Source organism: Jaculus jaculus, chromosome 12 (assembly GCF_020740685.1).
Source record: "Jaculus jaculus isolate mJacJac1 chromosome 12, mJacJac1.mat.Y.cur, whole genome shotgun sequence".
Lineage (NCBI taxonomy): Eukaryota > Metazoa > Chordata > Mammalia > Rodentia > Dipodidae > Jaculus > Jaculus jaculus.
Window position 1 is genome coordinate 109,391,669 of NC_059113.1, and position 27,933 is coordinate 109,419,601.

At 40.0% G+C, this 27,933-nt stretch overlaps 1 protein-coding gene and 1 pseudogene across 1 annotated transcript; both read left to right on the forward strand.

Moving 5' to 3' along the window:
• Positions 1-279: 279 nt before the first annotated feature.
• On the forward strand, positions 280-5,036 carry LOC101614191 (annotated as a pseudogene).
• Positions 5,037-14,600: 9,564 nt separating this feature from the next.
• LOC101614483 (arylacetamide deacetylase-like) lies at positions 14,601-24,847 on the forward strand. The gene is made up of 5 exons (XM_045131796.1): positions 14,601-14,751; positions 16,150-16,366; positions 20,653-20,722; positions 21,839-22,010; positions 24,139-24,847. The coding sequence occupies exons 1-5, from the start codon at positions 14,611-14,613 to the stop codon at positions 24,724-24,726; spliced, it is 1,188 nt and encodes a 395-aa protein (XP_044987731.1). The 5' UTR covers positions 14,601-14,610; the 3' UTR covers positions 24,727-24,847.
• Positions 24,848-27,933: the final 3,086 nt, after the last annotated feature.

Consider the following 27,933-nt stretch of genomic DNA (forward strand, 5'->3'; position numbering starts at 1 on the left):
TATACACATGCAAAGGGCTTTTATATATGTATATTGTATAAATTAATTCTCATTTTGAAGTTCTTATTACTTAGTTGATTAACTCACAGTGTTACATAATTGTGTTAATATTTTGCAACAAAGATAAGTGCCAAATGCTCCTTCAGGTCCAAGAATGACTGTAGTTGACTAGGGTTAGTCTGGGTGCTGGAGGGGTCTGACCCATGGCGTGTCTCCTATGGAGGACTTTCTTCTTGGTGGGATGGAATTCTAAACAACTCACCTGGAAGGCAAATGTAAATGCGGGTCGCCCTGCACTTTGAGCTGCCCCACATCGCTTGGTATCGGGTCTGTTCAAGATACATGACTGGGGACATCTGGCCCTCTGAAGACAGTAGGGGAAGTGATTTCCACAAAGTAGTGTATCCTGCATACCCCAAACTCTTCACAATATTGAGCCTCTCATGAGGACTGATCCTTGATTCTGGAAAAAAAAAAAAAAAAATCAGTCTCTACTCAGGAATCTTAGTGTGGCCTGAGCTGGAATTAGTGAAAATAAACAGTGTGCTGGCTTCAATTTTGAAGTTTTCAAAGTTACTCAGTGAAAAAGTTACATGTGTGGCATACCTAGTTTTAAATGTGTAATTATGAGTGTGTGCATTTTCAGGATTTCCACACTTGCAGTTATCATATTAATGTGAGGGTGGTGGTGTACCCTTCTCTCTGTCTCTCCCAGTGTGTGTGTGTGTGTGTATGTGTGTGTGTAGCACTGTGTGTTTAAACTTTATATAAGTATAATACAAAACTTCATGTTTTCATGATTAAAAGCAAGCGCTCTCTTTTACACAGTATGCATTTCATCCACATATTATGCACAGAAAATTACAAGTGAAAATTGTGACATTTCTGCTGTTTTTCATCAATATCAGTAAGATGAGAAAATTGGCCAAGTAAGTTTTTCTTCTGTGTGACATCTGGTCTACATCTAATTAGCCTTGACTAGGTGGATACTTTACTGGTGCATCTATGAGATGTACTTGTAATCAATAAAAGAGTCTCTTTGTGGGTACTAGCACTGTCTGGTGAATTTGTAAAAGGCTTTTATTTTTGTCTATGTTGTAAACTATCCTACTGAGCCAAAGACTCTACTTTCGCTTTAAAATGAAGGTAAATAGTGGAGGAAGGACTTCCATGTCTCTGTGAGGTTAAGTGTTGCTGGCTCCTTTTGTGCAGTGAACATATTTCTGTTTCTTAAGTGCATAAGATTTCTAAATGCTAAACTTTTCCAGCTTGTGCTCCTGTCCTCCCACCTGCAACATCACCCTCTCCTCTCTGAGCAAAGATAGTTAGACAAGCCTGTGCACTATACCCTCCAAGTGCTGCCTTTGTATTAACTGAAGAGACTGGGTATTGGTCACCTAGTGAGTACATCTTTGAGAATATTCAAGTTATTTAGAAAAGCTTGAAATACCCACAGGGCAGAATTAAACTAAAACAAATGGACTCTAGACCGAAGGCACAAGTTTAAGATTCATTTTTCTAAACCAACATGCACTTTGGACTGCAGGGCGCAGCAAAGGCAGACAAAGCCTGCCCACCCCCACAGAGTGAGGACATTACCTGTGAGGGTGACGCTGTACCAAATCTCCACTGGTGGAGAAAAAAGACATCTTACAAGAACCACAGCCATTCTGAAACGATGGCCATGATAACAGTTTCTTGGGAATACTTGCAGAAGCAGAGCACAGATAATGACCAAAAGACAACACCTTGACCATGACCGTTCAAACCCCATGCGCCTCTTGCTCTCTGCCACAGATTGCTTCTCTATGTGATGGTAAAGTCTATGTCAGTTCCCCTGAGACAAACTTGGATTCAATGGAGCACATTCTGTGTTCTTCGTTTCAGTGTCACTGTTGACTAAGTCTTCTCTATAAAAGAGAGAGAGAGAGAGAGAGAGAGAGAGAGAGAGAGAGAGAGAGAGAGAGAACTTCTTGCTGAAAGACAAGAAGTAGACAGTTGGCTGGGCCAATGCCTGTACCAGCATAGCACCTGATCTCCCCGTGGTATAGCACAGAACAACACTCAATTCACCTGGGAGCGTGTACTTCCTGTGTGTGCTGAAACAAGTGAGCCACTGATGTTTGTAATCCAGTGATGTGATTTCCTCTCTTTCTCATCTTAGGCTTTGTTTGCTGAGGTTTGGGGAGTCAACCATTGCATGAACATATTAATGTTCCTAATGCATTTTCTAGAAGTCCCACTCACTTCTGACAAAAATGTCACTGTGATGGATACAACTTTCAGCAGTGTTCCTGTCCATGCATATGTGCCAAAATGAAAGGCACAGATGCTCAGAGGGGCGTATTTTACATTCATGGTAGTGGTTGTTGTCTAGGAAGTGCTGGTATGTGCCTTTGTTGAGAGTTTTAGTTTGTCCTATAAATCCATTTTATTGTGATACTGAAGTAGCATGAAGTCGTGTATATGAGATTCCCATTCTTCAGCTCTGTGAAACTTACTCCTTTGCAACCATGTTAAGGGAACTATATTGACTTTTTACAGAAGATGATGAATACCAAAAGATGTAGCAAACTGTAGTTAAGAAAAGAAAGGTTTCATTGGTGTATATTATTATTGAAAACCAAGGTGGAATGCATTGAAAGTGAGTCAAATATAAGAGAATAGAAATTTTATTATAGTGTTTTGTTCGCTTCTATAAAAATAAGAAGCTACTGATATAAAATAGAGAGTTGAATATTTTGATGTATATTTTATATATTCATATAAATAGTTACACAATATATTATACATAATATCATTGGTATAATATGTATGGTTTATATTATATGTGTAACATTTAAGACAGCTTTTTATCACATTAATTTTTTTTTGTGAGATAGGGTTTTGCTCTAGCCCAGGTTATCTGGATTCACTATGTAGTCTTAGGCTGGCCTCAAACTCACGATGAACCTCTTACCTCTGCTTCCTGACACATCAAATTTTGTTTTACAAGTACTAACTTGTCATCTCATATGTAAGCTAACTACTTTGTATGCTTTATTTACATGTAATTTACATTACCATGAGAGGTCAGGGAGGTTCGTAGATTGATAAAATGGTAGAAATTGAGGTATTCTGGATTAATACGAGGTATTGGATGGAGGACAATATTGAATGCTGTTTGATCTAGACAACACAGAGAAGCACAGAGGGGGAAAAGGCATCATGGGAGAAGGGATACGTTTGTCTAGGTAACAGAAGAAAATTGATTTGATGGAAATTAACATAGACTTAGAATATAATTTGGATCAGGAAAATGTGATTAGATTGCCTACCATCCACTAATTTCAAGCAGTATGAAATTTAAACACAAGTTTAGACTTAGTGTGTATCTGGCTTGTTAAAAATATTTAGCACTTGATGTTGAAAACTCCTTGATAAAATCTGCATTTTTGTATGTCTGTATGGCCTCACGGCATTCTTTGATTACAACATATCCCCTGTAGCAGGCTAGGCTATCTCCAACCACTTATTACTAGAAGGTTCTATGTTATGTTGAAATTATCTTATGTGTGAAGCAAGCATTGTCCAGACCAGGTGTGTATATATTGTCCATCCTGCATCCATACACTTTCCAAAACTAGATCTAAGTGAAAACACATTTCAAAAGCCAACACAAGACATTTTTTTCTTCTCTACACTGCATTACAGTGGTTCATGCGGCAAGATGTCCTTGCAACATATGGTTGCTGTTTCTGGAGACAGCACTGGTGGGAATCTAGCTGCAGTGGTGACTCATCAGGTATGTTGTTGAGGTTTGTTTGATTTAAAAAATCTTACAAAAATATATTTCAGACATGAACAAGAACAATGTAAATATGCTAGCTTGTTACTATGTTAAAATATTGGAGACAAAGTGAAACAATGTAGCCTGGGCCGAGCTTGAACTCACAATCCTCTTGCCTCAATTTCCCAGGTGCTTGATCACAGGCATATGTCACCATACCTTGCCTCTGGAGGGAAATTCTTGATTTGAAGAATGACTTAGGGACTAGAGAGATTGCTCTGCAGTTAAAGGTGCTTGCTTGCACAGCATGAAGGCCTGAGGTCAATTCTCCAGTACCCAAGGAAAGCTCGGTTCACAAAGTGGTGCATGCATCTGGAGTCTGTGTGCAGTGGCAAGAGGCCTAGTGGTGCCCGTACTCACCCTCTCTATCTCTCCCTAAAACAAAAAAAAGTATTTCTTTAAAAGAGTATTTTTCATTTGAGTCACAAGTTAGCTGCTTTCTGCCTCTACCCATGGGTAAAATAGTACCAGCCAGCTTCATAATCCTAAACTGTACTCCACACTAGAAATATTGATAGTTAGAAATTTCTATGAGATTTTTACAACTGATGTTGCTTATCTTTTTCAGAATCTAAATTCATCTCATATCAGTATTTTTCTTAGAGTTGTATATTTTAAATAAAAAATGGTTTCATTAAAATTTCATTTTTATTTGCTTTTAGGTCATAGAGGACCCAGATGCCAATGTCAAACCCAAGGCCCAGACCTTGTTATATCCTTCAGTCCTTGACATGGATTTACCATCATATGTAGAAAACTCACATTTTCCAATTTTACCAAGGTCCTCAATGGTCTGGTTCTGGAGTGAATACTTTACCACAGACAGAGCCGTTGAGAAAGCCATGCTGCTCAACCAGCACATCCCCAGAGAGTCAAGCCACCTGCTGAAATTCGTGAACTGGAGTTCCTTGCTTCCCGAGAGGTTTAAGAAAGGGCATGTGTATAAGAGTCCCACCCATGGTAATTCAGAGCAGGTGAAAAACTATCCCGCGATGCTGGATGTGAGGGCGTCCCCGCTGTTGGCTGACAACAGCACGCTGAGTCGTTTACCTATGTCATCACCTGTCCGTATGATGTCCGGCGAGATGACGGAGTCACGTATGTCACCCGCCTCAGGAATGCAGGAGTTCAGGTGGCCCACGGCCATGTTGAGGATGGATTCCACGGGACAATTTACTATAATGAATTGAAAATTTTACATATGTAAAATTTTACCTTGTATATGAGTTGGCTTACATAAAATCTTTAAACATATAAGCAATCATTTATTAAAGAAACAAAATGAGAAATACACTAATAAAAGCCAAGGGTGATGCTCCTATGAAACCTAGTATCTGGTATGTTTCAAGGAACTAATGACCTTCAGTTTTTATTGTATTGTTGTTAACATCATTGTTCGGTGATGGTGCTCTTTTTATTTATCCTTACTCTGTTATTTACTCACTACTTATTAAAAAAATTATTTATGTAAGAGAGACAGACAAAGAATGAGTATAAGTGTGCAAGGGGGCCTCTTGTTATTGTAAACAAACTCTAGATTCATGTGCCACCTTGTGCATCTGGCTTTAAGTGGATACTAGCAAATTGTACCCTAGCTGTTAGGCTTTGCAAACAAGTGTCTTTAAATGCTGAGGACTATTTATTCACTTCTCTAAAACTTTCTTTTTTCTGCTATGATAATTCATACGGTTGTCTACTCATGTCATTCCTAGAGTAACTATGATCATTCAAACACATTTCTACTCACCTTGTGTCTGACATAATCTATGATCATTCAGATAGGAGCTAACACTTACGCATCTCAGTCCTAGTACCTGAAGATTGCTGAGCCTGGGGAAACCTAGATTTACCAAACTTGCCTCTGTCATCACCAGTACTTAATCTCATGTACCAGTAGGATGATAGACAACACAAGGAGATGACTAGAGCAGAGGTGATAATTCAACCATGTGAGTGAGTCTTTTAGAAAAAAATAATTGAGACTTAACACATGCTTTGGATGAATAAATCACCAAGCCCTTCTAACAGCCTCTTTCTCCCACATCTGATGAAATCTCTGAGAGAGCCACAAACTCAAGCAAATGCTTATGCTTGTTTCCCAACATTACCATAAATTCTAGTATAATCTGTTTTCACTCGGGAGTCCAGTATGATGAAGCCCAGCCCCTGGGAAAGCAGGGACTTGCATTGTCATTCCCATATTTAGGACAATTTTGATTGCATGAGCATTAAGAAGATGGTAGTTCATTATATTAACAAGAACAGATTAATACTTCTTGGAGGAAAAATACCCAAGGATTATGTTGATGCAAATAATTAGCTGAGGATAATTAATCCAACCAGCTAAAACTTATGAACCAGACTAATTAATCTCATTGCTAAGAATAACTTAGTGAAGAACTCTATGCATTCCACAGCTGCAGAACACCAATTACCTCTGCTATTTGCAAAAGAAGGATGAAGCATCAGGCCCACAGGCTATGAGAAGGTTGTGGGATGTTCACATCAGCAGACGCTCACAGATCACTCTTCCACACTGAGTTACTAGATACTTTATGAATTTACCAGAGTTGAAAATGAATGAGGCACACAAGAGAAAACACACAACATTCAGCTTTATGAGTCTGGCATATCCTCCTCAATATAATGATTTTGTGGTTCATCCAGTTCTGATTTTGCAGATGACAAATTCTGTCTTCTTTTCCTCTTTCTTTTTTTTTTTTTTTTTTTTTTTTGCCAGGTAGGGTCTCACTCTAGCCCAGGCTGCCCTGGAATTCACTAGGTAGTCTCAGGCTTGCTTTGAACTCATGGTGATTGTTGCAGTCAGGTTCACATTGCTGATAGAAATCACCAAACCAAGAGCATCTTGCAGTGAAAATGAGGTTTATTTTGGCTTATAGGCTTGAGGGGAAGCTCCACAATGGTAGGGGAAAATGGTGGCATGAGCAGAAGATGGACATGACGCCGTGGCCAACATAAGGTGGACAGCAAAAGGAGAGTGTGCCAAACACTGGCATGGGGAAACTGGTTATAACACCCATAAGCCCGCTGCTAACAATATAGTCCCTCCAGGAGGTGTTAATGTCCAAATCCCCATCAGCTGGGAACCTAGCATTCAGAGCACCTAAGTTTATGGGGGATACATGAATCAAATCACCACATTCCTCCCCGGCCCCCATAAACTGATATCCATACATGATGTAAAATACAATACATTCAGGCCAACTTTAAAAGTTCCCAAAAATTTTATCAATCCCAATTATGTTCAAACATCCCTTTAGTCCAAGATCTTTTAACTGAGCCATAATAACCAAAAGAAATCCCCCTCCAAACCCCATAATGGCACAGAATAAATACTCAAAAGATAGCATTGGGCATAGCAAAGAAATATTCAGCTAATACAAGATTTAAAACAACCACGGCAAACATCAAACTCTGTAACTTCAAGTCCAACAACTCTAGCCAGTGACAAATCTCCAAGTTCGATAATTCTAAGCAGCAATATCTCTGGCATTCCAATTCCGCCCCTCCAGCTAGGCTACTCACAGTCCTGGAAAACTTCATCAGGCTGGCAGCTTTCCTTAGCAGCCATCTCGTGGTCCTGGCATCTCCATTGTTCCTCCACTGCAACTTACGGTTCATCCTCATGGTCCCATTGGGTCTCCATGTATACCTCCAGAAAACCTGCTTCACACTGTCCATGGCCATTTCCAAAACACAAAACCGTGTTGCAAACTCAATGACCCTCTCTTTCCTGCATTTCTTATACTCCACAATATAAGGTAGGGTACCAATTGTTAATACAGGGGAGAATAAAGCAGATTTTAACAACAGGACACTCCTTTAGCATTCAGGCCCCTTCAAAAGAGTCTACATTCTTCCTGTTGCCCCAGTGCAGGTCAGCTGGCCCAATCTCAAATGTTATAATCTCTCAATTGCAGCTGAACAGGCAACAGTTCACCCAAAGTTTTTTGTTTTTTTTTTAAATTTGTGTGTGTGTCATATCCCTCTGCTCACAGGAGTTCATTTCTATGCAAAGCAACCCTGTACAATTTCTCAGGACACAGGCATAATAGCCAGTTTTTGATATAATTTGTATCTAGCCCAGTCCAAGCAAAGCTATGTCTCACCCTCATAAGCCAAACCTCACAGTCCATAGTTCTTACTGCATTCAGGTCTTGCAGCTCGGACCAGAATAGTCCATCAAGCTGTACTTACAGCACTGCAAGACATCTCTTAGGCCAAGGTTTCAAACCCTTCCACATTCCTCTTGAAAATCAACTCCAAAGGCCAAAGCCACAGTCAGGTGTCTACCAGCAAACCCACTCCTTGGTACCACTTTACTGTTGTAGTCAGGTCCGTATTGCTGGTAGAAATCACCTGACCAAGAGCAGCTTGTGGGAAAACAGAGATTTATTTTGGCTTACAAGCTCAAGTGGGAAGCTCCATGATGCAGGGAAAATGATGGCATGAGCAGAGAGTGGGCATCACCCCCTGGCCAACATAAGGTGGACAATAGCAACAGGAGAGTGTACCAAACACTGGCAAGGGGAAACTGGGTATAACACCCATAAGCTCACCCTAACTATACACTGCCTCCAGGAGATGTTAATTCCCAAATCTCCATCAGCTGAGAATCTAGCGTTCAGAACACCTAAATTTATGGGGAACATGCGAATCAAACCAACACAGTTATTGTCCTACCTCTTCCTCACAAGTGTTAGAATTAAAAGTGTGTGCCACCATGCCTGATGTTAAATTCTTTATAGCTAAATAAAAAGGTCTAGATTTAAATGTATAGAGATGAGCAAGTGGGTGAGAGCAATGAATATGAAAAAGTGAAGAGGGAAGTATAAGGGAAGGACAGTGGACAAGAGATGATGGTAGAACATAGGTGGTGTGAAGCCAGGAGGGAGGCTTCGGAGGAGGAGCACGAACAAGCAGGAAGCAAGACCACGTGGGAATGGTGGGGATGGGCAAAAAGCAATGAAATAAGACGATACACATGTATAAAATGCTGTTAGGAAACCCAAGAGTTTGTATCATAAAATGCCTGGTGAGATGCCTCAACACTTATAGGTGATCACTTAGCAAAGGCTGTTAATCCAGGTTTTAATGCTCCAGTACCCATGTAAAGCCAGAGAAACAATGAGGCACCTGTGTCTGGAATTTGTTCAAAGTGGGAAGAGGCCCTGGTATACCCATTTTCTCTGAGTCTCTCTCTGTATCTGTCTGTCAAATGAACAAAAATGTTTTTTAAAAAACAACATAAATTGATGATTTGTATGTGAACTTTACTCATGGACTTGCAGATGAAGTACTGTGACCTGTGGTACCTTTTAGGACTTGGATTCAAATATAAATGAGTCAAATATTGACAATTCAAATGGAGTCAAAGGAGGACCAGGCCCAGCATTAAGATAGTGTTACAGGGCTGGAGAGATGGCTTAGCGGTTAAGCACTTGCCTGTGAAGCCTAAGGACCCCAGTTCGAGGCTCAAGTCCCCAGGATCCATGTTAGCCAGATGCACAAGGGGGCACACGCGTCTGGAGTTTTGTGTGCAGTGGCCAGAGGCCCTAGTGCACCCATTCTTTCTCTCTCTGTCTGTCACTCTCAAATAAAAAAAAAAGAGAGTGTTACAACATTCTACTTAGTTATAGTAAATATATTCCCATAATAAATCATAACTGTGTCTGCATACTGTATATATCTCAGAACTCCAGAAGGTTGGAAAGACATTGGAGTTACTTCTCCAGTGCTGATGGAAAAAATGTAAAATCACATTAAAATAAAATCAATAAATTTAAAGCAAGGCAATCAAATGAAATTACATGAAGGCCCATCCTAAAAAACACTGATAAACATGGCGCCAGGAAAACATTTCAAGCACATCCAAGGGGAGAGCAGCAGGGAGAGTGGTTCCAGGTCCTGACACCCTGTCCAGGGGTGACTGCCCCAGGCCAGCACAGAGAGAGGACAGCATGGCAAGGCACCCAGATGCCCCACCTACCACCATCATGTATCCTCAGAGAAGCTTCTTGCATTGAAGGTTCAGTTGTGGGTTTAGGAAATTAGCATAACACTCCAAGCTGGACTTCTCCAGGGTGCAACTCTAAGAACAAACACTGTATAGACTAGAAAAGGGATATTCTTTGTTTCTCCTCCCCCCCTCCCTCCCTCTCTCCTTTCCTTCTGCCTTCCCTTTCCTTTATTTATTCATTCCTTTCTTTATCTTTCTTCTCTCTTTTCCTCTCCGATTTTGGGTTGTTATTGATCCAATTACTGGGTTTTGGTTTGTATGTAGGTATGTATTTTCATTTCCTTTTCTATGGTTTCTTGTATTTTATTTTGTTTTCTTTTTTCTTTAACACTTTAGACCCATATGGCCAAGAAGTTTGTGATATATTCAGAAGAGCTAACCTGAAAATTCATGGGCTAGAAGAAGGAATGGAGAACTTATTAAAGGAAATGACAAAATGCTTGACAAAATCATGCTAGGACACATCATACCATGGCAAAAATTCAAAATAAAGAAATAATACTAAAAGTTATGAGTGAAAAATGTCAACTCACATACAAGACAAGAATATCAGAATGACTTTAATGCACCCTTGATCACTCAGTTGGTAGACTGTAGGACTATAGACTGAACAGAACAATTTCAGGTCTTTCTTCAGCAACCTTAAAATCCAGACAAGCATGAGATGATATATCTCAAGCCTTGAGAGCCAGATGTGGTGGTGAACACATTTAATCTCAGCACCCAAGAGACTGAGGTAAGAGAATCTCCATAAGTTTGAGGCTAGTCCAGGCCACAGAATGAGTTCTAGGTCAGCCTGGACTAGAATGAGACCTTGCTTCAAAACAAAAAATAATACTTTTAACAAGCCCTGAAAGGAAATAACTTCTGTTATATTCAGTAAAGTTTTCTTTCAACACTGATGTGGAAATAAAAATATGAAGGCAGTTCATGACAGCCAAACCAGGTCTCCAGAAAATTCTTAAATGGATATCATGTAGGTAGGAAGTATAAAAACGGTCAGAACCATGACAGCATGTGTAAGAACGACACTAAGGAAGAAACAGAACAAGATAGAGGAGAGAGAAAAGAGCCCATTGTGTCTGGTAGCAGGCCAGCCAGCCAACTCCCAAAGCTATTGGGGAGAAGGCAAGCAAATGCCGACAACCCAGCCAGGCGGTGGTCACATGGTAAAGCCTCACTAAGAGCTGGAAATGCAAATAGCCTCACCTCTTCAATTAAAAGACACAGACTGACTGCTGCAAAACCAGGATCTTAAGGTGCTTGCCTGTGAAACCTAATGACCCAGGTAACTTCTCCCGGTGCCACAAAAGCCAAATGCACAAGGGGGTACACATGTCTTTGGAGTACCTTTGCAGTGGTTAGAGGCTCTAGTGCACCCATTCATTCTCTCTCCCCCCCCCCCCTGCCTCTCTCTCTTTCTCCCTCTGTCTCAAATGAATATAAGTAAATAGATAATAAAGACCCAGGATCTCAGCTGGAAAGATGGCTCCAAGGTTAAGGAACCTGCTTTCAAAGGCCAGTGGCCTGGGTTTGATTCCCCAAGCATTCAGATAATTTCAGATGAACAAAATGGTGCATGCACCTGGAAGCCCTAGATTTCCACTTCTCAGTAAATTGTGTTAATAACAATTCTTTTGAGGCTGAGAATCCAGGCTGAAGTGTCAGCTTTATTTATATGCAAAGATATGTCTGTGAGGTTCAGGAGTGACCAAGGACCATGGAGACCTCTCTGAAGCAAAGGTGGAAATTTTAATGGGGGGGGGGGGGACACGAGCTGCAAGGACTGACTCTCAAGAGTGTAGTAGTCACCTTGGGATTACAGATAGGTTATATCAGTTGGGGGAAGATGAGGAAGGGGGAAGTAAAAAAAAAGGTTCTTTAGGGAAGATCTGAAATAGCCAGGGTGTGATACCAGACCCGTAACCAGGTGACCTGGGAGATAAGGGGGAGGAAACCTAGACCTGGGGATGCTGTTAGGCAAGGAAGGGATCATGGCTGGGTGGTTCCTTGAAGAATGTGATGACCCACTCTCTGGTATGTCTTTGGTGACTCCATTTTGGGGAAGCCCATCTTGACCTAACAATGATCTTGAAAAAGAGTTAAAAGTAGCCTTTTATAGTGCATATATTCTCAGTTGCTATGAAGACTAAGATGTAATAAATGTAATGTGATATATAATGAAGGTATAGTGTAAGCTTGGCATGAAATAAGCTTGCTCTGAAATAAAATGACTAGGCTTTGAACACCTGAATTTTTAAGTCAGTTAGCAATCACAATAACCTACATTTTTATTTTATTTATTTATTTATTTATTATTTTTTTTTTGGTTTTTTGAGGTAGGGTCTCACTCTGGTCCAGGCTGACCTGGAATTAACTCTGTCATCTCAGGGTGGCCTTGAACTCATGGTGATCCTCCTACCTCTGCCTCCCAAGTGCTGGGATTAAAGGCGTGCGCCACGACGCCCGGCTTACATTTTTATTTTTTATTTATTTCTTTATTGTGGTTTTTCAAGGTAGGGTTTCACTCTAGCTCAGGCTGACCTGGAATTCACTAGGTAATCACAGGGTGGCCTCAAACTCACGGTGATCCTCCTACCAAGTGCTGAGATTAAAGGCATGCATCACCATGCCCTGCGTAACCTGTATTTTTATTTTTATTTATTTATTTATTTATTTATTTATTTATTTATTTATTTTTAGTTTTTTGAGGTAGGCTGTCACCCTACTTAACCTGTATTTTTAAATACTATCATTCAAAAACTATTTTACCAGTAACCTAGATATTAAGTCTTGCCTTGAAGTGATAAAGTTGGGTTTATAGCAGACCTCTGGATACCATTGTTCCTGGAATCTCACCATCAGGAAAGCTAAAAATTATAGGTTATTTCGGTTTGTTCTGTCTTCTATAAAAATATTTTAGAAAGAATAATTCCTTAAAAATTTTTTTTGTTCTTTATTTTTATTTATTTATTTGAGAGCGACAGACACAGAGAGAAAGAGGAAGAAAGACAGAGAGAGAGAGAGAGAGAGAGAGAGAGAGAGAGAGAGAGAGAGAGAGGGGAGAAAGAGAGAGAGAGAGAGAGAGAGAGAGAGAGAGAGAGAATGGGTGCTCCAGGGCCTCCAGCCACTGCAAACGAACTCCACACATGTGCTCCCCCTTGTAAATCTGGCTAACGTGGGTCCTGAGGAGTCAGCTCAAACCCGGGTCCTTAGGCTTCACAGGCAAGTGCTTAACCACTAAGCCATCTTTCCAGCCCACAAATAATTTCTTAACAACAGCAATATTTTCCTAACAGTTCTCTGGTTCCATGTAGATGTGATGTGTGTGCATGCACGTTCCTATAGGTATAGCACATGCATGTGCAGATGCACAGGTGGGTGTGAGTGTACGTGGAGGCTAGAAGACAACCTCAGTTCCTTTCCTCAGGTATGACACCGCCTCTCTTTGGGACAGGGTATCTCAGCCTGTAACTCACCAATTAGGCTAGACTAGTTCTCCAGTAAGCTATCTGTCTCCACATCAGGCTGGAATTCCAGGCATGTGCCACCACGTGAAATGTGCTTACATAGGTGCTGAGGATAAAACTCACTAAGAGGCTCCTGCCTGGGGAGCACTGACTAAGCCAGCTCCTTAGCTCTGTCATGGTTCTTAGGCTGTGAAATCAAGGAGCTAATACACTTGTTATAGCTTGCTCTGCCTCCCCAATTGTCTCTCCTAGGAGTTTCCCTCGTGGAAGAGGGGGCATAAATGTTCCTTCAAGACTCTTCTATTAGGGTTCTGATCTCGGGGAAAAGGCTGAAGCTCCCATTATCTAATCTTTTCATTGGGTCCAACTTCCTAATGCCCCAGGAGTAAGTTTGGACCACAGCAGAAGGTACAAAGAGATTCAGGTGAGTTGATGTGTCTGGTTTTGATTCTCTGTGACTTTGGAAGGTTTCTTGGTGTTCTTATAGCAGCTTATCTACAGTGTCAGGCGAAGGCTGGGACACGTAAAGCTTTAACATGCTCCTGGTGAGCTAGCTGACTCCACTCCACACTGGTGAATGAGCCCATACAACTTCCTGAACCTTTCCTCTGACCTGAGTCACACTCTAGTATGACAACAAAACCAAGTAGAAGACTCTGTAAGTTTTAATTATTTTAATACATGGTCTGGAGTGCAGAATAGTTGCTAATAAACTATTAGTTAAGTACATATTTTTAACAGTGTTACCACTGATAATTTTCCTCCTAGTAAGACACAAGAGAATTTAACACACACACACACACAATATATATATAGTCATGGCTATCTTACTTTGTAAATCCTCATTAACTTTTTAATATTCTGCGAGTCATCCCCTACTTCAATAATTGTTATTTGATGTATATCCTGGATCAATTGCATTTTCAATCACACACACACACACACACACACACACACACACACACACACACAGTTAGTATGTTGTACCTTAAATGTTTGTTGACTAACTGCCTAGCAACATAGTGATATTGGATTTTTCTTGACCATGAAGGTAAGTGCCATTTATTTTTCAAATCTCTTTTTCTTTTATGTGCTAAGTATAATTATTCATGAACCTGCTATGATATCTCCAGGTGAGCAAAGCAGTAAAATTGGTGCTGAAGAAATCACACACCACTTTACCTTACATGCTTAAAAACACCGGTAAAACTGAAAGTAAACATTTCAAAGTTCATTTGTGGTTTGTCCAGGAGTGAAGACCAGAAGGCACCATGATGGGAAGAAAAACTCTTTTGCTTGTGATTATGGGAATCTTTGGGGCATATTATGTGTATACACCTCTCCCAGAAAATATTGAGGAACCTTGGAGTCTACTGCTGGTGGACACAATATTAAGAACAATAAAAAAATTGGTAAGTTTATAATTTCATCAACTCTGAATATTTAGTAATTTACTCATGGAAAATAGTTACTTGATTATTATTTATAAAATGTCTATATCCTTGGAAACCTTTCTGTTGAAATTTGCTGGTTCTTTATATCTTCCTCTGTGTGTGTGTGTTCTCATGCCTTGCATATGCTAACCATGCATTCTATACTGAGTGAGCTGTGTCCCATACCAATTTTAACCATATATATATATATGGTTTAAAAATATATTTGGTTTTCAGGGTAGGGTCTCATTCTAGTCCTGGCTGGCCTGGAAATCACTGTGAAGTTACAGGGTGGCCGCGAACTCATGGTTATCCTCCTGCCTCTGCCTCTCGAGTGCTGGGATTAAAGACATGTGCCACCACTCCCGGCTTTTTCAATGATTCTTTAATGCAGACATCTAAGAGAACGAGTATCAAGTATTCAGCCATTTTTGATTTTGAGTATTATCCAACAGGACATGGTGTCTGAGATAAGCAACCTGAACCTCAGTGCTTTACAGGGGAAATAATGCTGAAAGAAAGACTATGAGGCATGACCTCCAGTTAAGGTAGGACTAAGTAACACTGGTTTTAAAATGCAGAATTCTATGTTTTATTCATGTATTCAGAAACAAAAATGAACTCCCACAGAGATTTTTGTGTCAAGATTTCCGTGTAGAATTAAAAACAAAAGCAAATGTATAAATATAGCTGCCACTTAGGCTAAGTAAACTGTTGGGGCCACAGAGCAGTGGCCATCTGTAGTGGGCCCTGTTGTTCCTTATGAGGTTAGTTAATGAAAAATGAGACAATGAACTTTCTTCCTTTGACTTTCTGGGCAGGGAATTCCCTCCCAGTAACTCAAGAACACACATGAGTGTGAGGTATTTGCTCCATATCTCTTTCCTTGAATATTATTTCCAAGATGATTTGCTGTTTATTCTCATTAATGATAAGTATTTTGTTTTCATATTAAGTATCTGACCATTTTAGCAACTTTAATAACATATATGATGTCATTTTTTTGTCAGTCACACTACAACAAGCCACTCCACAGTAGGGTCTTGCTCTAGCCTAGGCTGACTTGGAATTGGTCTCAGGTTGGTCTCAGACTCACACTGATCCTTCTACCTCAGCCATGTGTGTGTTGGAATTAAAGGTGTGTTCCACCACACACTGCTTAAGGTTCTTTATAGTAGGGATAATGTCTTGTTTAATCACATTGTAATCTCTCAATAACATTTCTATTTGCCCTGAGCACCCACTGTGATAACATAGATAAATTCCAGTATTTATTTCACTCAACCATTGAGAAAACATACTTCTATTTTACAAGCTGTGTTGGCATTTGATACTTGTAAGAAGTGAGATTATCCCTTATTCCCTCTTTCTTCCCAGATCGTAGTTGGTGAATTCTTGGGAATTGGCCATTTCACGAACATTGCAGTTACGGGCTTTCAAGAAGTCCCACCCACTTCCGATGAAAATGTCACTGTGATGGAGACAACTTTCAATAGTGTTCCTGTCCGTATATATATGCCAAAGCGAAAGTCAGAGACACTTCGAAGGGGCATATTTTATATTCATGGTGGTGGTTGGTGTTTTGGGAGTGCTGGTATGTGACTGTTGTTGAATTTTACTTTTTTACATAAAATATATTTTATTGATTTTATTTAAATGTTCTCTCCAACAAATATGTCAGGTATGTCTTTTTATATATTAATTTATTTGCAAGCAGAGAGAGACAGAGAGGAGGAAGAGAGAGAGAGAGGGAGGGGGTAAATAGGCATACCAGAGCCTCTAGCCATGCCAAACAAACTCCAGGTGGATATGCCACTTTGTTCATCTGGCTTTACGTGGGTACTGCAGAATCAAAGCCAGGTTGCTAGGTTTTGCAGACAAATGCCTTAACTGCTGAGCTATCTCTGCAGCCAGTCAAGCATGTATTTTACCAAAAATGTTGTGCATGTTTTAAACAAAGCACTTCAGCTGTCTGAAATGTCTATTTTAAGCTACATAAATTTAAAGGAACCATGTCCAAACTCTTTCTGAAGGTGAGAAAAATGAATATGGAAAACTAAAAAATTTAAAGAAAGAAGAGAAAATTTCCATGAACATAGAAAATTATTATTAATTGTAGGTTTAATGAAATATTATAACTAAAACAGAAATGAAGTTAATAGATGAATGGTTGAAATCTGACAAAATAGGGAAATTGGCTGTGATCGTTTATTAAACTTTGGTATGAAAGAAATGAGAAAGAAGCTCCTAGTTGGAAAAGGGAGTGCACAGTTGAGTGTTTTAATATACTTTATTCATTTTATACGTTCGTACAAATATATTATCTAATATTTTACATATAAGCTCATTATATATAATTCTAAATGCCATTTGTGTATAAATTCTGGCTTTGCATTGTATTTACATAAGGGAATGTGTGAGCTTGCCACAAGGTCCAGGTGGTGGTAAGGGAGCTGCGCTGGAGAAGTGTGGCGAGTGGCAGCTGGGGAGGATCTGGAGGGAGCCCTGCGAGCTGAAGGCGGGCTGCAGCAGGGCGGTGGGGGAGGGGCGCGCTGCGTTCTGTGCCAGGAGAAAAATTTACTAATCATGAATTTTTAGTTGTATTAGAAAACTTTTGTGCAGAATACAAATCGCTTCAAGAACTGGTATTCATTTATTTAAACAATAGTGAAAACCTTTTTAAATAGAAGGAAATTCTGAGCTGAGTTGAAACAGAAAAGCAATAAAAGAAGCCAGTCATGGTGGCACCTGCCTTTCATCCCAGCACCTGGGAGGCAGAGGTAGGAGGATTGCTGTGAATTCCAGGCCACCCTGAGACTACATAGGGAATTCCAGGTCAGTCTGGCTAGCGTGAGACCCTACCTCAAAAAAGAAAAAAGAAAAAAAAAAAAAGCACTGAAAGAGAGGGCACAAGAGGGTCAGGGTCCACAGGGAGAAGAGTCAAGTAAACCAACTGTGTTTGAAAGTATTCCACAAGAATATCTAAAACACCACATATCCACTCAAAAGTAAAATAAGTTTATGAAAATAAAATTAAATAAATATTACCATATATTAACTAAAAATAAAATGAGTTTATATAGTATAACCAAATTTATTTTTTCTCAAGCTGCTCAGGGATGAGACCATTTTAAATTTTCACTGGCCATGACATTTTATCCACAAAGCAAATTTTTAATTGTCAGTTGTAGTTAGGCAAAAGTTAACTTTTTTTAAAGTTTTTTTAAGATTTTTTTTTTTTTTGTTCAGTTTTATTTGTTTATTTGAGAGCAACAGACAGAGAGAGAAAGAGGCAGATAGAGAGTAAACCAAGTTCAGATGCGTGCGCCCCCTTGTGCATCTGGCTAACGTAGGTCCTGGGAGTCGAGCCTCGAACCGGGGTCCTTAGGCTTCACAGGTGAGCACTTAACCGCTAAGCCATCTCTGTAGCCCAAAAGTTAACTTTTAAACATGAAATTATACAATGAGCAACATAGCAAGTTTCTTCCCTGTCATACAGGTTAACAAAGTCTCCGCCACTCAGAGGCTTTTGAAGTGTATACAACAGCTACAGCAGCTTCGTGTGAGCGGCATCGGTACAATTCTCGCACTGGCGATATTTGCAGCATTCACTATATTAGTTAATTCTGCTTTAGCCATTCCTGTTTACGCGGTGTAGTATAGGGACTTGGTATATGCTTATAAGTATACTGATCAACTTAACGTTAGTTAGCTCTTTCATCTTCTTGTTTTTTGGATTAACAAGCAATAGTTAGGAGCTACAGTGTGATATTTCTCTGCATATATATGTCATATTATTTAAACCAGGGCCATTACCATTTCTGTTTCCCTGTTAGTACTTTATGTTTGGAGAATTTGAACTCCTCTCTTCACTATTAATAAAATAGGATATAGTTACATTGTCTTCATACTATTTCTGTCTGTGTTTTGGTAGCTTGTTTTAACCTTCTACTACCCACTCCCACATTTCCCTACTGCAGAAACCAATATTCTTCAATCCAATTGTCTATTTTTACTTCCAAATATGAGAGAGGGAAAATGTAGTATGGTGATGTCTCATAAAAAATAAAATCAGATCTACCATAAAATGTAGCTACTCTAGTCTTATAAAGATACAAAGGGGGAAAAAGCCAAAACATTAAAGCAATAACTAACTGCATGCTCACATTTATTGCTGTTTTGCTCACAATAGCGAGGATGTGAACCCAATATATGTTTTCAACAATAATTAAATGGATAATGAAAATATGGCATCTATATATAAGATGAATGCAAACTACATTTGCAGCAACAATATATATAACTGGAAACATTATGTTAACTAAACTCAGACAGAACCAAAGAAGAAGTATTGATGGGCACTGAAAAACATGGGGAATATAACTTGGAGCATTATAGAGTGAGCCTGTCTGTGAGGTCAGGCAGTGGAGAAACTGGCTTACAATGAAAGGGTTCTTCTAAAGAAAACCTTAAACATTCCAAAATTACTTTGCTCAAGTCTCTCGTGCCCAAAGCACTTCTTGCATATTTTTTCCATCAAAGTATCCCTAAAGAACAACAAATGTTTAGTTGGGAGGATATTTCATCCAGTAAACATCTTGCCTCAGAAGCATGAGGATTAAGTTCAATCCTCAGGAAAAAAAAAAAAAAAAAAAAAGATAGGCCAGCAGTGTGCCTATAATCCCAGTACTGGGAAGCAGGAGACAGGTGGACCCTGGGGCTGGCTGGCTACTCAGTCTACAGTGACTGTAGGCCAAGGAGACACTGTCTCAGGTGCGATGCATGGCATTCTTGAGGAAGAACCCTGAAGTTGTCCTCTGGTGTGCACGTGCACATGTTCACACTGATGGGAGTTAGGGGTAAATGTGGGGGTTTGGATGTAAGATATCTGCTATAGACTCATTTCTTTGAATACTTAATCCTCAGTTGATGGTGCTTTTCAGGAAGTTGGAGGAGCCTTGCAGAAGAAATGTGTCACTGGCCAGGCCTTGAGCATTATAGTCAAGCCCCATTTGCTACTTTCTCTCCCTGCTTCCTCCAGGCTGATGTGATGAGGTGATCCCAGCTTCCCACTCTTGCCATGCTTTCCCTGCCCTCTGGAACTGTAAGGCAAACTGGTCCCTGTCCTTTCTAAGTTGCTTATGATCAGGTATTTAACTAATGCACGCATGAAAATGAGCCCATGCTCATATGCATACTTGTACACACATGAACACACACATACAAATTTAAAATGAATAGCAATATGCATATAGGCTGTATGTGGTGATGCATGCCTTTAATCATAGCACTAGGGAGGCAGGAGATAAAATTTGAGTATTTCCAGCACAAAGAAATATTTTATATCTGAGATGATGGATATGCCTGACACATTCCCAGGTATGATGACTACATATCATACATATGTCCTTAAATATCATGATGTGCTCCTAGACTATATACAATTAGCATGTATCAACTGAAAATTAAAATATACTTTATGAAATAAAGAAATAAGGCTGGGGAGATGGAGCAGCAGTTTAAGGTGCTTGCTTGCCAAGCTTGCTGGCATGGGTTCAATTCCCCAGCACCCACATAAAGTTACATACACAAAGTGAAATAAAGAAATATAAGGAATGGAATAAATGCTAATGATGTTCATGGAAAAGGGTCATTCAGAAAAAACTCAAAGTTTACAGTGAGGATGAAATATTACAAATATAATTTTCCTCAGAACATACTCTTACTGAAGAAGAAAAAGTATTTGCCATCTTCCTACCTCAACCTTCTGAGAGCTGGGAGTGGAAGTGTATCTCACCACGCTTGGCTCTCTAGCTGGCTTTCTGCTGAGAGAAACATTCGTCCGTTCATGTGGGTGCCACTGATTTTCTTTTATTTCAGCTGTGTTTCATTATGACGTCCTGTCCAGAAGAACAGCAGATACACTTGATGCTGTTGTCGTATCAACCAAGTAAGACCACTGCTGACTGGCTTGAACTGGGGGCAAGTTTATCATATCAGAAGTAGCTCTCACCTTTCATTGTCATCCCTTAGTTATCCCAGGGGTAAATGGTTCCCATGAAGGTAGAAGTGAGCATGGAGACAGAGACCTTTGAGCACAATCAGAAGAGAGCCAGAGAAAGTAATAGCTCAGATAAGACAGGAATGAAAGTCAGACATGTCCAAGAGTTGTGAATTTAAGTATTGAGTCTTGTGGATACACTTTTTTGGTGGTTAGTTTTTTTTTGGTTTTGTTGTTGTTGTTGTTGTTTGTTGTTTTATGAGGTAGCGTCTCACTCTAGCTCAGGCTGACCTGGAATTCACTATGCATTCTCAAGGTGGCCTCAAACTGATGGTGATCCTTCTGCTTCTGCTTTCCCAAGTGCTGGGATTAAAGGCATGAGCCACCACGCCTGGCTGTTGGTTAGTTTTATAGACACAGTCTCCTATAGCTCCGGCTGGCTGTTGAGTTGCTATGGAGTAGAATGAATAAAAATGCTAATTTATGATAGAAAATCAACCAACAATGAATGAGTTGTGAAATGAAGTTAAAACTAAACTGAGAAATAGTGACTATATGGCAACTCTACCTTTAGATTAGTTGAAATGGAATCATTCCCATGGCTTTTTGTCATTTATTGCTGCAATTATTGCAAAAATAGCATTCTAGGAGAAAGTAAAGTGGGTGAATTTATCTGCTACTTTTTTCTCTGGAACAAACCCAAGACAAAAATGAACCTTAATCTAACTTCATAGTCAATCTTTTATGATATAAAAGTTAACTGTATTAAAGCTGCATCACAATGATTCTTCTCTTTGCATTTATAAGCCTACACTTTCAGGAAGCAGGTGGGTGAAGAACTTAGGCCTGGGCTGTGTTATATGCCAAGTCCCAGGCCCACCTGTGCTCAACAGTGATACCTTGTCTCAAACATTAAAATAAACCATAAAATAAGATTTAAAGATAGAATGAAAAATCTATAAGAACAAGTAAGAGAAAAGCTTTGTTTTGATCTTAGGGTAAGAGCAAGAATGCACATATTTTCATGAAAAATAATTCCTCTAAGAATTTCCATTCTGCATACAGCTATAGACTAGCGCCAAAGTACCATTTTCCAACTCAGTTTGAAGATGTATATGATGCACTAAGATGGTTCATGCAGCAAGATATCCTTGCAACATACGGTGTGGATCCCCAGAGGGTAGCTGTTTCTGGAGACAGTGCTGGTGGGAACCTTGCTGCAGCGGTCACTCAGCAGGTACAGGTCTTAGATTCGTGGTATTCTCTTTTAGCCATTTTACATGGAAACATATTCATTTCAGACATTAGAAAATCTCTGGTTATTACATACATATTTTACTAGTGTTCCTACCCTTGTTCTATGGCAGGTTTGGTGTATGTATGTTATGACATTGCTTCGTAGAGCAGTGTCCTAAACATGACTAGTACGGACGTTTAGGCACCATCTGCTTTGTCATACTTGGGGACTATACTCATCAAATCTGCCAATGCTACCAGTCATGATGAGCTAGAGAAGGAGACAACTGCAGTACTCATCAGTGGAAAGTACTAAATCTTGTGTAATGTCATCCACTTCTAGAGTTACCAAATTTCCCACAGGAAAAAAATCAGAAAGACATAAAAATAAAAATGTAAGCATTTTCATAGGTACTCCTTGTTTGGGATGGAATAATTTTTATATATTAATTTTTCATTAATACATTTGACATTTAGGTAAAATCACAAATCTTAGTTATTAATTATTACATCATAAAAATACACCAAACTAGGGCTGAAGAGATGGCTTAGCGGTTAAGCGCTTGCCTGTGAAGGCTAAGGACCCCAGTTCAAGGCTCGGTTCCCCAGCTCCCACGTTAGCCAGATGCACAAGGGGGTGCACACGTCTGGAGTTTGTTTGCAGAGGCTGGAAGCCCTGGCACGCCCATTCTCTCTCTCTCCCTCTTTCTCTCTGTGTCTGTTGCTCTCAAGTAAATAAATAAAAAATTAAAAAAAAATACACCAAACTTGTATAGGTAAAGTTGTTTGAGATATTGGATATATGACCTAGGAAATAACCTTAGTGTTGATGTTTTAAAAGCAATGTTTTGTGGTAGGGAGATGGTTAAAAGTAATATTTTCATACAATAACACTCCTATACACTTCACATAGTCACATCTTCAATTTAGTAACCCATTCTACTCCTAAATATTTCACATACATGCATTGTGCAAAAAACAATAATGGAAAATTTAAGTGCATAAAACTAGCTCACTACTACATTGAGAATAAAGTCCTAATTTCCATTCAAAGGAAAGTGGAAATTTTATGATTTTTTTCTGCTATACACAAGCACTGACCTTTAGAAATGAATTCTACACTGCACGCTGCTCATTGCTCTAAGAGGCACTCTACTTTGGTATCAGATGAGATGTGTTATTTCCTCCTACCACTGCCTCCCCAGTGCTAGAATCAAAGGCATGCACCACATACCTAGCATATGACCAACATTTAAAACATTATTTATTTATTTATTCACAAGCAGAGAGAGAGAGAGAGAGACAGAGAGAGAGAGAGAGAGGGAGAGAATGGGCTCACCAGGCTCTAGCCAATGCTAACAAATTACATATGCATGTGGCACTTTGTGCATCTGGCTTGACATGGATACTGGGGGAACTGAACCTCAGTCTTTAGGTTTTTCAGACACGAACATTAACTCCTAAGCCATCTCTCCAGCCCTGGCCCAAACTTTTTAAATAATGAAAAATAAGTATACATGTGTACACACACACACACACACACACACACACACACATTTAATAATATCACTCAATGTCCTCTTAGGCCTAAAACTATATGCTAATCAAAGATAATGTGTGTAGCCAAGACAAGCTTGGAAACACTTCAGAATTATGAAATAGGATCCAACTTTATTCGCTACAGATGGAAGAACACTAATGAGCTGCTCCTCACTTCCATGAGGCTCTAAGACAGACTCCTGCAGGGTCTGAGTAAAATCAGAGCAGAAAATGCTCAGTGTGTTTATTGCCTTGTTTCACAGCATCTACCTGACTGGGGAAACCTGAGGTTTGAATCTGAACCAGGTTTACTACTTCTTTGAGTTTGATCAAAATGCATGCACACAAGGCCTTTGTAGAGAAAGACAAAATCATCACAGGCTCTAAATTTTTCCTGTATATATTTATTTAGGAAATATGCTTATATGTTGAAAATCAGTAAGACCTTTGAGACATTCTTTAGGATGATTGATTTTTTTTTGAGATTGTGAATTTATTTCCCTCCAAAATATTGTGCTAAATCAAAAATACTATAGGAATTGTCTAATAATATTATTAATTGAAACAATTTTAATTTTATTTGTTTTCAGCTCATTTATGCCAAAAGCAAACTCAAAGCCCAGGTCCTGATATATCCTGCCCTTCAGGCTCTTGACATGGATTTACCATCATATCAAGAAAACTCACATTTTCCAATTTTACCAAGGTCCTCAATGGTCTGGTTCTGGAGTGAATACTTTACCACAGACAGAGCCGTTGAGAAAGCCATGCTGCTCAACCAGCACATCCCCAGAGAGTCAAGCCACCTGCTGAAATTTGTGAACTGGAGTTCCTTGCTTCCCGAGAGGTTTAAGAAAGGGCATGTGTATAAGAGTCCCACCCATGGTAGTTCAGAGCTGGTGAAAAACTATCCCGCGATGCTGGATGTGAGGGCGTCCCCCCTGTTGGCTGACAACAGCACGCTGAGTCGTTTACCCTTGACCTATATCATCACCTGTCAGTATGATGTCCTGCGAGATGATGGAGTCATGTATGTCACCCGCCTCAGGAATGCAGGAGTTCAGGTGGCCCACGACCATGTTGAGGATGGATTCCATGGGGCAGTTTCATTCCTGCAAATGAAGATTAGTCACAGAATGACAAATCAGTATCTGAGCTGGCTAAGGGAAAATCTGTAGTAGAAAATCCAAGTGAGGACTTATTAAAGATGTGTTAGTGCTCAGGCAGGAAACAAATTGGAGATGATCAAACAATTGAAATCATTCTTACCACTGTGGCTAACATCACGTGACAATCCAATAATCCACACCTGAATGATCAAACAATTGAAATCATTCTTACCACTGTGGCTAACATCACGTGACAATCCAATAATCCACACCTGAATTGATATTTATTGTGTGATCTATTTCGTCACAATCATAGGTATATTTTTATTGGTGGCATATTCAATAGGGCTTTTTATTAGTAATTAATCGGTGTTGTAAAACTTCTACTTTTCAATTGTCTTCTAGTACTAGTATTCACTTTGAGAATTTCTCATTTACAGCCCAAGAAGTTTAATGATCTAATGGTATTACAATTTATAAGAAAAATTTCTAAACTTATCCAGTTTTCTATGTATAAGAATTTTACTTACCATGGATTTAGGACCTTGAAATGTTACCATGTGGGGACTAATATAAATCAGGTGACAAGTCTCTTAAAAAATGCTTGCCTCAAAAAAATAAATAATAAAATAGATATTTTTAAAAGTTTATGTTAATGTAAAGCTACTTGCCTGTAAAATGAACCTCTTAGTAGATACACATTCCATGCTTATGCCAGTTGTCTTTGGGACACCTTGGGGGAATTCTAAACGTGTGACAAATTAGGGGTGTTGATATGAGCAACATAAGGCACTAGCTTCCCAGTTGGTACTAAGGGGTGGGTGAATCAGCCTTCAAGATCCCCTATGTGGCACCAGGCCCTTCTCTCTTTCCTCACACCTGGTTCCTGGCTCCCTGAACCATGAACTCCCATCACACACTATGTTCTCTGGGCTGTACACTTACCTGTTGGGTAGTGGTTTCTCTTTCTCCAGCGAGCTGTGAGTTGCCTACATTTAATTGTCTGCTGCTCTTTAGACTGCGTGTCCTGTTTTGTGTCATCCATTTCCTTCCCATTCTGTGTGCAAGTGGGTAAATGTGTCAGACACTAGCCTGGTGGATTCTTTGTTGTCCAGGCACTATTCCTGAATGCACATAGAGCTATCAGAAAACACATGTACATACAAGTGTGCATATTCTGCAGTTTTCACAATACCCACCTGCACATATGACCACCCCATATGTGCACACATGAATATAGTCTGATGCTTTCATGATACCCACCTGCACATATGACCACCACACATATACATACACATGTAGATATTCTGATGCTTTTACAATACCCACCTGTACATATGACCACTGCCATGTACATGCACATGTTGATATTCTGTTATTTCTAGGATTTCCACCTCTATAAACGATCATCACTGATATCCATCTATCTACGTAGTCTGAAACTTCAATCATTCCCACCAGCACATGTGACCATTGCACAAGAACATATGCATACACATGGATCTATTTTGATGTTTCTTGATGGCAGCTGCTGCCTTTCCAGAGATACTGATATGTGCAAGTGTTGGCTGTGTAGAATGGGGCTCATCATAGGCAGCAGAGCAGACACTTCCCACCATCCAGAAGGATGCAGGCTCTGGTATCCTCCAGCTGACTTAAGCTCTGCTGTAACTCAGGGCCTCCCTCCCCTACCTACCAGGATTCCTCGTTTTGGACCACTGGGTGAGCCATGTCCTGGACTGCTCACAAATGGTTATGCACAGGTGCTTCTCTGGACCCAGAAAAGCCCCTTGGCCTGATGGCCCCTCCAGATTCACCCATGTAATGTCAACCTACAACCCTTGCTTTTCATAAGTTTTTCACACACTTAAACTTGGACTTCCATAGTGAAGAAAATGGACATATTGCCGCCAAGCTCTTTGCAATGCTGTGAAAAGGATGGTCTTGACTCTGGGAACTGGAGGTGCCAGACAGAAGCTGTATCTGGTTAGACATCTCCAAGGCTGCGTGATGTGGTGGGGCCTTCTGTGACTGGAAGTCTGGAATGTTACCATTGGGAACTAAAATATTGGGCTATCTTAGCCCCTAGTGGCCATTTGTTCTCCACTTCTGTGTGTGATCTTGTGACTATTAGCTATATCCTTCTGACATGTGCAGACTCCGAACTTCTACCAGCTCAAGACTGAGAATGTCATCAAAGCACCTGGAACCAACAGCAGAGATGGCCCTGCATCGTTGTAACCTGACTGTTTACCTGGCATTTCCATCAGTTCATTTGATAAAAAGTAAATATAATTTTCTTTGTTCTGTGCCTATAAACACTCCATGAAACACTGGAGTGCAGCACTTGCTATATCCTGAAGCTGTGCTCCTGGGCCCTTGAAAGGGTTTGGAAATGGGCCCATAACCACCAATTAAGATTTGTTGTTAACTGCTGCTACTACTTACACAATAACCAGCTCCAGGGTAAGGGTGACAGACATGGTGATCAGAAATCCATAGCATACAGAGAATTCACCACTAAATTATACTGCCAGCAGGCCACCCATGGATCAGGGGTCATTGTAGAAGGGGGACAGAAAGATTGTAAGACACACAGAGTGGAGTCATGTGTCCTTATTATTCCACTGAGATTGACAGAGGCCTTAATGACCCCATAGTAAATCCCATAACCCCACAGAGGAGGGCCTCAGGGAAACAGGTACAGTGGAGAGGGAATAAGGGTGTATAATCTGTTAAAATATTTAATTAAGGGCTGGAGAGATGGCTTAGCAGTTAAGTGCTTGCCTGTGAAGCCTAAGGACCCCGGTTCGAGGCTCGACTCCCCAGGACCCATGTTAGCCAGATGCACAAGGGGACGTATGCGTCTTGAGTTCGTTTGCAGTGCCTGGAGGCCCTGGCGCACCCATTCTCTCTCTCTCTGTCACTCTCAAATAAAAAAATAAAAACAAAAACATTTTAAAATATTTAATTAAGATAGAATTTTTGTTGTAAAGCTTCTTCTGAGAAAGAGAAAATGGGAGAACAATTAAAATATGACCTGCATTTTCGGCTGGAGAGATAGCTTAGGGGTTAAGCACTTGCCTGTGAAGCCTAAGGACCCAGTTTAAGGCTCAATTCCCCAGGAACCACGTTATCCAGATGCACAAGGGAGTACACGCATCTGGAGTTTGTTTGCAGTGGCTGGAAGCCCTGGTGTGCCCATTCTCTCTCTCTCTCTATCTGCCTCTTTCTCTGTCTCTCTCAAATAAATAAATAAAAATAAACAAAAAAATA